Raw genomic sequence first — 11,824 nt, forward strand, 5'->3', positions numbered from 1 at the left:
GAGCAGAGGGACCAGTTGACAAGTTTCAGTTATCAGTGATATTTTTATCTAGTTAAATAGGAAATCAAATTTTATAGAGTTAGTAGCTGAGTAGAATGAGGATATTATCTGTGCGTGTGAGCTCAAGTAGGCCTATAGTGAGTTCAAGTATATGAGTGTATATGAGTGTTTCTCAACAGTCCAACTTTGAATATTGTCAAAATGGTGAGTGCCCAACTTTTTTGTTTTTCTTATTAAGCTCAAAATTTAGTTTCATAGAATGACCGAGGACCAAATTTAAATGCAGCAAGTTAGCAGGTTCCCAGAATGTATAGATTGAAATTGAATATACCTTTTTTTATCGGTTACTGAGTAACTTGTTCGAAAATTTGACATGTGACATGATTTCTATTGATTCGTTTTTTAATTCAATAAACCTGAGGTTAAATTTTAAAAATATTTTTTATTGAAGTTCTTGGCTCGTAGTTGCTAGTTACTAAAATAGGTGGCAAACAAATAATGATGATAATCTGTGCATTTGAAGGAACGAATCCACTAAAAGCTCCCAACCAATGAAGGATTCAAAGAGAGATTTGATAGCAATATCATTTTAGTAAATATTATAGAAGAGAAGAAACACCCCCTCAGTTTACAGCACCATATCTTTTCATTCTATTGAATTTGAAGTGGGAATATTCAATTTTTTCCATTTATAGTTCCTATTGTTTTAGGATGAAAGCGAAGAAAACTTCCACTCCAGAACGGGAAACGAACGAAACTCTACAATGTGATCTATCAATGATTTCCCCTCTGGATTTAAGTGAGTAATCTAGATGAAAAAATTGATAAAAATAGATAAAGCTAATTATAATGTTATAATAATAATTGATAAAGCTTTTATCGGTACAAAGGACCTGCTTTTTCTCAACAAAATCATATTATTCGAAATAATTATTTTCTCAAGTTGATGTGTTTATATGCCTATTGTAATGCTCATAATGAAAGATATTTTCCATTGAAATAAAATTCTACTCTCGACTGTCATGCACCTTGAAAAGACAGTGGTATCTATCTAGTAATGATTAAAGAAACTTAATAACACCACCGCTAATTCGAATAATATTAGATAGGGCATTGGATAAGCTTTTTGTATCAATTCATTCATTAAGAATACTCTTTTTAAATGATGATAGGTGCTATTTTTATTTTCACGAATTAAATCTTTTGTAATTTCTTTTGACTGTAGATCATATTTTTTTCTTCGTGGGTATTTCACAAAAATATTACATATCCTATCTTTATCGTACGGTATCCTACCTCTCAACATTATTATTGAATAATTTGATCCGAATTCTTGAAATTCTCAAATCACTAAGAACTTCTGCATAATGTTCAACTACAATAATGTTTAACGTTTACGTAAATTCAACTCCGGAGCTGCAGCATTTACCTTACCATACTGATAATGTTGTTGAAATTTGCAGGTGTTTCATCGAACAACATTGCTACAGGGGCTGCAGGTGTGTCAGAAGCAACCCGAGACACTAAAAGCTCTTTAGCCCGAACAAAATCCTTGGATTGTCTCCCAACCATTGCCGAATCCAAGGTACGTACCTTCACTGTTTTCATAATTACACATTCTAGATCTAGAACTAATACTTATATTATGGAAGAATTAATATTGATGCTTTATATTATATTTAATATTGTGTCTGTTAGAAGAAGGGAAAGCTGCTCGGCTAGCAACTGAGAGGTACCGGGTTCGATTCCCAGTGTGGGCACAGTTTTTTGGACAGTTTCACTCGAAAATTCCTTCTTCTATTTAGGTCTTTGGTCAATATTTGCAGCAGCACTGCTATTTAGTTCTTCGGTCAATATTTGCAGCAGCACTGCTATTAGATCTTCGGTCAATATTTGCAGCAGCACTGCTATTTAGATCTTCGGTCAATATTTGCAGCAGCACTGTTATTTAGATCTTCGGTCAATATTTGCAGCAGCATGTTATTAGATCTTCGGTCATTATTGCAGCAGCACTGTTATTTAGATCTTCGGTCAATATTTGCAGCAGCACTGTTATTAGATCTTCGGTCAATATTGCAGCAGCACTGCTATTTAGTTCTTCGGTCAATATTGCAGCAGCACTGTTATTTAGATCTTCGGTCAATATTTGCAGCAGCACTGTTATTTAGATCTTTGGTCATTATTTGCAGCAGCACTGTTATTTAGATCTTCGGTCAATATTTGCAGCAGCACTGTTATTTAGATCTTCGGTCAATATTTGCAGCAGCACTGTTATTTAGATCTTTGGTCAATATTTGCAGCAGCAGAAGTCCTCAGTTCTATTTATATAGCTTTTATTAAATACCAATCAATCAATCAAAATTGGTCACGCTAAACATAAAAGGTTTTATTCGAATTAATTATTGTTACAGTATTTTATTATAATATTATGCTATATGTAATATTTAAGCGGTGAATATTTTATCGCAACAGATTATTTGATAATAACCCTTATATCTGATGAAATATTATATGAATTATTTTTCAGCATAAACCAGCTTCTAGGAGAGATGATACCTGTAGACCCACTGAAGACGACTTAGCCGCTGCCGTTTCTAATGCCAATTTAAGATCAAAACTAATGAAATATCTCGTGGAAAAATGCACGGAACACATGCAGAAGAACTTGGATGTATGTTGGACTGTTTCTTAATTTTTCACTTTTTAATTTCAAATTGTTATATTTTCTGTTCAAGTTGTATAAATCTGTATGTAACTAAGGATTTGTCTTTCTCTGAGTCACTCGAACTGTTGACAATCCACCATGCTTCAAGAAAAGTATTGTATTCGGACATAATCTCCAACAATCAATTATTATTCCATAATAATCAAGATTCTTATTCTGATTCAAGATCAAAGCATCTTTATTCTTCTTGTTAAACAAGACGATATCTGGCCTGTAAGCTTCCACTGCCCTGTCAGTTGTCATACAGCTATCTCAAAGTCACCTCCCTTTTTCACCATTCAAGACAATTTCTGGCTTACACTTATCCAAATAGGGCTTCTATCCAAATATTCAATGTCGTGATCAAGGCAAGGTCTTCCTGGATAGATCGAATCAAATAATTTAAAAAAATAGTACGTAAACTATAGGCAGCATAACAGTCCAGCAAATTTTTTTATAAAAAAAATCCTCTAACTTATAGAAGCTCCTTCCAATGAGCCACATTGTTAATGCGTTAATATTAACACATTGACAGCCTGGCAGCATTGCTTGCGCCCTAACTGAGTCTGGCAGGCTGTTGAACATCCGCACCACCAATACTGGAAAACTGTCCTTTACTCTTGACGGGTGACAGCGCTGCACATCCAAGTTAACCCCCTCGAGTTCCATGTGAATGCAGAAAATACAAAAAATATAAAATAACAGGAGCTTACAAAATATAGAATAGCACAGGCTTTGTTAATTAGAATTACAAATAATCTCTGAATTTTTTTTATAGATGTAGATCCCTAAAGCTCAATACAATACACCAGATGAGTATTAATAAGCGAAAAGTAAACACTTCTAGCAATATTACTATTTACAAGTCCTGCAATATAAGCTATATCTTAATATAAAAATACCTTTGCTCTTTCTATTGGCCACCTTATCAACATGCTTGTTCCAGGATAATTTGTCATCCACTGTCAAACCAAGTGAATTGACTTCACTCGCACTCTCAATAACGCTATCGCTATCTTTTATTGTGATTGCTGATTCAAAAGGATATTTCTTTTTCAAGTTGAATTGAGTAGCCTGGCTCTTATCAGAATTAAGTGAGCAGCTATTGAATTACTGTGCAATCTCTTTAGTGGATATTAGCTGCTAACATATGAAAATTATGCAAGAAGCAGCAGTTCTTGGTACAACTAATATTGGACTGAAGTTTCTAAGGCTCTGATTTAGAAAAGAGTGAATAAGCCTCTGCTTTGAAGTGCAACTATTTAGTCTTGGGATTACAATAAATTAATCCCCGGCTACTTAGTACTAAAGACAAAAAAAATTTATAATATTAATCTAAGCTAATTCAGGCTAATAAAATTAAGTCTGTTTTCATTATAAAAATATGTCAGTTATAACTAGTCCTTTTTTATTTTCAGGAAGATTTATACAGACTACAAAAGGAAATTGAGAAAGAACAAGAGAGAGAAAATGAATTGAAATATAGACTCAAAACAATACAAATGAACAAAGAAATTGAGAAAATGTTGGATACTAATGGAAGAAACATAGAAAATCTCGTTGGTAAGTGTGAAGTTGATTCTAGTTTAAATCTATAGATAACTTACTGTAGTATCATTTCGACACTCATTTCATATTAATATTGAATACAATTGCAAGTCAAGTGAATGGAGAAGAAAGTGTTATAGATTAATATCTACCCTCTGCTCAAGTTTTCAAGTGAATTAGAAAACCTTTTGTCTTCTGAATTCGCTTTTAGAAGTAAATCCTTGGTCTGAAATACGATATAAATTTATATAATAAATTGTTTTCAGAGAACCTCAAAGCTAGAAACGCTGCTGAAAATTTCAAGTTGAAATGTGATGCTATTGCTAAAGAACTGGAGAAAAATAAAGATAGAATTATTTGCACCAACATAAATATTCCAGAAAATGATGAATCGAATGGTGAGTGTGATAATAAATTTTACTTGCTATAAAACTATGGCCCGTTTGCACAAAAGCCGGTTAGATTCTAACCGTGATTAATTTCATGAGAACCAATCAGAGAATGCCTTTTTGATAAGACGGCTTCTCTGATTGGTTCTCGTGGGATTAATCACGATTAAAATTTAACCGGCATTAAGTCTGTTTAATGTTCGTATAATAAGTCTGGACTACGCTCTCAAGTAACGCATTTATTCTATTTCTCACGTCAACCTTAAAAATTTTCAAATAACCTACACCGAAAATTAGCCTAGTTCTCCCTCCACGGGCATAATTCTATTATGATTATAGTGTTTTGTGAACACCAACACCTACTTCAATGCGTTCTATTGCATTTAACAAACTTTTACATTCGTTTTCACTTGAAACGAATGGCATGGAAGTGTCGTGTCCATCATTCCTGTACGGCAAGAGAGACGGCGAAGAGACGCCACATCAGTGAACCAAATGCTTATGCAATGTTAACTTGACACATTTTAACTTGAAGAGACGTGGAAGGGATAAAAATCCTCGCCAAGTTCCTGTCCGACGTGCGATCTGTCTGAATTGGGCCTTAAAGATGCTAAATATGACTATTTTTTATTTCTTTCAGTAACTTGCTTAATACGATTGTAAATTGTAGTGAAGACTGTTTTGGGCTTAATGCCTGTAGTCTTCTTTGTTCTGTAAAAAATATTTTTTCAAAAGTGTTTAAGGGAAGGTGTGGATTTTACTAAGTTTTTTAAAAGTGACTTATACAGAATTCTCTTTATAGTCTATACATACCATATTCCAGTGTAATATTTTTATTGGTGTTTTACATTAAACTAGTTGATTTTACGCATCCTAATTGGTTCGTATAATGTTTTGCTAAACGTTTCCTTTTTTGCATTCTTTATCGGCAATTATTACTTTACAGAAAAATTACAGCTGATTATTGGCGAGACTAGAGAAGCTTACGAAGATTTGACATCAGAATTAGCGAAACAACAGATTGATGAGAAAGTAGTTGAAGCACTAGGTAAAACTTTGCAGGTAACCGAAGAGTTCGCAGGTAGACAAAAAAGGTAAATGATCATTATTATTGTTTCAGTTTGTTTTTCCACCAATAAATTAGATTTACAATGTTTGTTATATATTGTATTACATATTGTATGAATGACACATGATACATAATCCATGACAACACTGCCTCTCAGTGCTGGTGCAACCAAACGGCTTCTCCAGCAAACTGCTAGTCCAGGCAATCAATGCTCAAAACAGGGTATAGAGGGAAAGGTTTGGAAGACAATTTTTGACGCTGCAGTTATGTTTAGGGTAGTAAGGAGGTGTGGGGGTGGCTCGAAGGTACCAGTTTTTGGTTTCTCACATATAACTCGAAAACTATGTATCGTACGGATATAAATGTTTTATACAAAATTGAAGCTTATATAATTTCCTACAATATTTATTCCACAACTTTTTCTATATATTTTCTAGTTTTTGAGATCTTGAATGTGTGACATTTTTGAAGAAACACGTTTTCCTCCAATTGTTTTTCTATTTTTGCTTTTATAACTTTTCAAAAAAAGATGGGAAAAAACCATGCTGATTATGAGTTTATAGAGCATTAAATTCTCTTCATTTTTATGTATAATTTCACACTTTTACGCATTTCCCTACAAATGTTGCAGCAGCTTTAGTGCTGAGTGTAAAATCTACAGTTTTTCAAAAATGAACCAATTGACCAAGGAATTTGGAGGGAATGTTTTGTACACAATTTTTGACTTTTGGAGGTTTGTTAAAATTTCACCCCCTATATTAAAGTTGATATAACAATTAAAGGAAAACTTGGAATAGTTGAATAATACATAATTACAAAGAGAATTTGATGCTCAACAAACCTACGATAAGCAATAATTTTCACGATGCTTTTTTGAATAGTTTTAAGCTCTGAAAGAGCAAAAAGTTGCTTAAAACCTGTTATTTAAACAATTGCGCACCTTCAGGAGCAAATATCTCGGAAACTGTTGGGAATATCACAAAATTCCACTGAACAAAAAGTGTAGAGGAAGTCATCAAGCTTCATTTTTGATAGTTATGTCGGTTGAACGCATTGTTCTCAAGATATGAGCGCGGAGAAAAAGCTGAAAAATTCAACTTTTAAACCACCCTCATACCCTTAGCACATGAGTTAGGGATGAGGACTTTTGATATGTTCCCCTCCTAACTAGTCTCAACAAAGCTGCAAAGTCAAAAATTTTTACAAAACATTCCCTCCAAATTCCTTTGTCAATTGGTCTATTGTTTCAAAACTGGAGATTTCACACTCAACACTAAAGCTGCTGCAACAGTTGTAGGGAAATGCGTAAAAGTGTGAAATTATACATCAAATTGAAGAGAATCTAATGCTCTTTAAACTCATAATCAGCATGGATTTTTCCCATCGATTTTTGAAAAGTTATAAGAGCAAAAATAGAAAAAATTGGAGGCAAACGTGTTTTTTTTTCAAAAATGTCACTTTTTCAAGAGCGGATATCTCGAAAACTAGAAAATATATAGATAGAGTTTTGAGATTAATATGGTAGGAAATTGTGTAAGCTTTAATTTTATATACCAGTCATGTCTGTAAGATACATAGTTTTCAAGTTATATGTGAGATACCAAAAAATTGTACCTTTGAACCACCCATAGGGGGGTGGCCTTAGCACAAGGGATAGGGGTGGGGACTTTTGATATGTTTACCTCCTTACTACCCTAAACCGAACTGCGGGGTCAACAATTGTCTTCTAAACTTTTCCCTCTATAACCTTTCCTTGACTGGACTACAAATCGAATGGGATAATAAATTGTGATCACCCACCATACAAACCTGACTTGGCCACTATTAAGCTGGGTTTACACCAAAGTTAGTAACAAAATGTTAATAACTTAATCCTTATAGATTCTATAAGATTGAACGGAACTTGACAAACACATATGTTCATCATGTGTATGATAAGATATGTTCAATCTAATAGAATCTATAAGGATTAAGTTATTAAAATTTTGTTACTAACTTTGGTGTAAAACCAGCTTTAGTAACTCATACCTTTTTCCCAAACTCAAGACTTGACTTCAAAAGCAGAGCTTCCAAACTAACGAGGAGCTCCAAAACAACGTCATAGTCCACTTAAATCAGTTCAACACCCTCTACTTTCGCCACTAATGTTCAACCCTAACGTCTAAAGGAAAATACGACACCTAATGGATGTTTTATAATCTTATTACATTAAGGGCAAAGCCAGACACTTGGCGACCTACTTGTTGCCGAATAAAATACGAGCCTTATATCGATATTCCCCATCATATTTGAAAATTAGGCCTTTGGTTTTCTTGATCCATTCTATTAATTTTAATTAAATTTTGTTGCAATTTCAGATGTGAAGAAGGCCTCAAACAATTGAAAACTCTAACAGCACGAGAGAATACTTTGAGGACTATGGTTGCGATAGAAGAGAAGATGAATAAAAAATGGAAAAACGGCTTCTTATAGATGAAGTATTTTTTAAATTTCAGTCAGTTTGTTGATTTATTGTTGTAAGTCTTCTAGTGATTTAATAACAGATTTTAATAATTAGATTGAATACTTTTCGGCGTTTCAAAGGCTATTTTCCAGACCTAGATCATCAATATTCTCTATATAAATCGATCATTCCAATTTGATCTCTATCAATTTATAATAATGTAAACACTTACAATTTTTCACGATTTTGAGATAATTAATTATTTTCATTTGTTCTTCTATTTCGATATTTCTGTTTAGCTTTTCTTTTATGTTAAATAATTAGTTCAAATAATGTGAATTAAACTGTTTGGAAATAAAAATTTTTTTCATTTCAATTTTCCAGACCTAGATCATCAATATTCTTCATATAAATCGATCATTCCAATTTTATCTCTATCAATTTATAATAAAGTAAACACTTTCAATTTTTCACGATTAATAATAATTATTTTCATTTGTTCTACATGTTAAAGATTTTCTTTTATTTCTATATCTGTTGTTTAGCTTTTCTTTTATGTTTAAATAATTAGTTCAAATAATGTGAATTAAATTGTTTGCTTAAAAAGAATGTCCAATGAAAATTCTTGGAAATAATTTTATTGATTCTTGGTGTATATAAACGAGAGAGAAGTGAACAACACGGTGGCGAAGAAGAAGAGTGAGAAGTTTAGGCCGTGGACACACGAACGGTTTTTTTCCGGCCGGTTTTTTTGCCGTAAGAAGTTCATAATACACAGGAAGACATGGAGAAGGACACACTTCAGCCGGAGGCACTCACGGCTATTCTCCACTTCGCTGGACGGCTGTTTTGCCGGTTCTCCGGCTGTTCGCCATCCGGCAGGTAGGAGGGCATTGTACATATGGAGATGAACACACGGTACGGCAAACAACCGGCCGGCCCTGCCCCTACATCTACCACTTCTTCAGTTATTCATATGTAGTTGACCCCTTAGAGTGGTTGTGTTGTAGATTTGTTCAGTGTCTAGAGTTGTCATGAGTGTAGATCTAGACATAGATTTTAGCCTACTTCATGAAAAACCTGCATATGGAACAGATCTCTAGAAATTTATAAAGTCAAAAACCATACCAGAGACTGCTGGCGTCAAATTTGTTTGACGATGAATCCTGCATTTGGAGAAATGGAGGGAAGCGAGAGATAAACCTATATGGCAAGCTTATTCATATCCATTCATAATTCGGCTCAAATTATCTTTTCCTACAGATACCCTGAAAAGTGACCATTTGTGCACTGATTGCAGGCTGCAAAGAATCACTTTTCCGCACTAGTGCGCAAAGTGAGTACTTTGCGTACTCCAGATTTGCAGCATGACAACGCAAAATAGTTAGTAGGTTATATGGAGCACCAGTGCAGCAAAATCAAAATTAAGTTGGTAACAGTGACTGCTGTGGCTGCTATAGTGAGCAGAGGTGCAACGAAGCACAACGCGCTAATTATTAAGTAGATATTATAATGGAGGACAACGACAGCACAGTGCCACCACAGCACACACCACACAGCTGCCCCCCGCCATTCAAACACTACTACATTATTCAGGCAATTTTACCCATAATTACCCACTTTTCATATTCAATGGTAACTGTAGGAAAAATTTAATGTGAAATACGTGCGCAAAGTTCGTTTGCTGCACTCAAGAAACCATTCCGCCCTCGCCTACGGCTCGGGCGTAAACGTTTCTTTCGATGCAGCAAACTGTCACTTTGCGCACTAGTTGCACAAATAACTATTTCCTACAGTTACGTTGAAAAGTGGCCATTGCTGCACTGATTACAGAACGCAAAGAATCACTTTTCCGCTCTAGTGCGGGAAAAATTTTTCTGCACTCCAGATTTGCAACATGGCAACGCAAAATACTTAGTAGGTTATATGGAGCAACAGTGCAGCAAAATCAAAATGAAGTTGGTAACAGTGACTGCTGTGGCTGCTATAGTGAGCAGAGGTGCAACGAAGCACAACACGCACCTTATTAAGTAGATATTATAACCAAGGACAACATTTTTATTTAATTTGACAATAAATTAAGGCGTTTATCAAAAATAAAATTACACAGAAAAACATTTGATGCATTTCAGGCAATTTTACCCATAATTACCCACTTTTCATATTCAATGGTAACTGTAGGAAAAACTTAATTTGAAATACGTGCGCAAAGTTCCTCTGCTGCACTCAAGAAACCATAAACGTTTCTTTTGGTGCAGCAAACTGTCACTTTGCGCACTAGTTGCACAAATAACTATTTAACGCCATTTAAAACGGTAACTTCCAATTAGATGAATGAAAAAGTAAGAACAAGTCTGTGCCACAATTGACTTCTCAGAAACTATGTTAAATTATTTGAGAAACGTATTTTATTCAGTAAAATTTGTAAAAATGAATTACTATTTTAACGAGAACCTCACAAACTGAATTGATGGTTTACTGTTATTTCCAATAAATGCAATACAATTTCTAAAAACAACTATAAAAAATCTGGTGTTGTACACTCACACAACTTCCTTGCTCATATTTGAAACTACTATCAGACTTCTGTATATGTGTATATATAATTGTTTTCAAAGTACTTTTTCTTTGTGTGAATTCGATGATTTTTTTAGTCGTCATTTTTTTAAAGTCGTCAAAACAGCTGTTCTACAGATGAAATATCTCGACTATGTGTTCTTTTTATGAACTGCGCTACCTACCTACCTCATGCACGAGAAGGAGGTTACTAAGTCCATTTCCCAAGGATGGGGTGGACCCCCATTGTTTTCCCAGAAAGGAGACTCATGCCAGTTGATAGAGCTGATAAATAACTATACAGGGTATGAATTTGAAAAAAATCGGTCAAGTTATTTTCGAGAATACCGTGAAAAACATGGTTTTTTAGTCATTATCCGCCATTTTTCTCAAGAATATTACGGAGCTCCTGAATAACTATTTTGGACTCAGGGGACCTTGAAACGTATAGAAAACATGAAATTAGGGTACCTTATTTTTTTGGAAAGCAATACTTTCCTCACCTATGGTAATAGGGCTAGGAAAGTAAAAATGAAGATCTATTTTTAAATTTGAAATTATTTCTTAGTTCTTGACAGTACCATTTCATAAACACGACTGATAACCTCTAAGTAGGCTACATATTTATGAAGAACATGATATTCGGTTATTATTGCTGCAGTGTCCGGCGACCGTCGAACGGCAGTTGCAGTGTGTTCTGGTATTCAACCGGCGCCGGATCCAGGGAAACAGCCGGGCAGTTTTGCCGTCTCGTGTGTCCCTGGCCTAAGAAAACATCCATATTGAGGAAACACATTGCGTTTCAGGTCTGTCTGCCTGATAAAGAAAAACCTAATCATCCAGTTAGGTATGCAAGGTTACATTATTGTGAGAGTTGTGAAGAAATTAATAACATCCCAATAAAATCAACACATTCTTGGTAGCCAGTCAAATGGTCGTTTTTCAGGAAAGTTTACTATAATAGCTCGTTGGTCTAGCCTCTGAAGCCAACATCTACTGCCATATCACCAAATCGGACGTCAGCGTCGGATAGAAAACTTTTCTGCAGTTTGTTTACGACTTTCCCTTTTCCTTAGACCATTTATAGAGTAGACACGGCCAATTGTATATTCATA

General features: G+C 34.5%; 1 protein-coding gene across 1 annotated transcript; it reads left to right on the forward strand.

Annotated features, from left to right (window-relative positions):
• The first annotated feature begins 668 nt into the window (after positions 1 to 668).
• Positions 669 to 8,345, forward strand: LOC120355853 (centrosomal protein of 162 kDa-like). Its single transcript, XM_039444584.1, has 7 exons — positions 669 to 799; positions 1,464 to 1,585; positions 2,528 to 2,671; positions 4,123 to 4,267; positions 4,519 to 4,650; positions 5,588 to 5,735; positions 8,068 to 8,345. Exons 1-7 carry the CDS (start codon positions 712 to 714, stop codon positions 8,180 to 8,182), a joined length of 894 nt encoding a protein of 297 aa, XP_039300518.1. The 5' UTR covers positions 669 to 711; the 3' UTR covers positions 8,183 to 8,345.
• The last annotated feature ends 3,479 nt before the right edge of the window (positions 8,346 to 11,824 follow it).

This window comes from Nilaparvata lugens, unplaced genomic scaffold, assembly GCF_014356525.2.
Source record: "Nilaparvata lugens isolate BPH unplaced genomic scaffold, ASM1435652v1 scaffold4991, whole genome shotgun sequence".
Lineage (NCBI taxonomy): Eukaryota > Metazoa > Arthropoda > Insecta > Hemiptera > Delphacidae > Nilaparvata > Nilaparvata lugens.

Excerpts from the sequence above, each read along its gene's own strand:
- LOC120355853 (XM_039444584.1), top strand. The coding sequence starts at position 712 with ATGAAAGCGAAGAAAACTTCCACTCCAGAACGGGAAACGAACGAAACT. Across the intron at positions 1,586-2,527 it reads CAACCATTGCCGAATCCAAG|CATAAACCAGCTTCTAGGAG; the intron begins GTACGTACCTTC and ends ATTATTTTTCAG. Across the intron at positions 4,268-4,518 it reads AAACATAGAAAATCTCGTTG|AGAACCTCAAAGCTAGAAAC; the intron begins GTAAGTGTGAAG and ends AATTGTTTTCAG.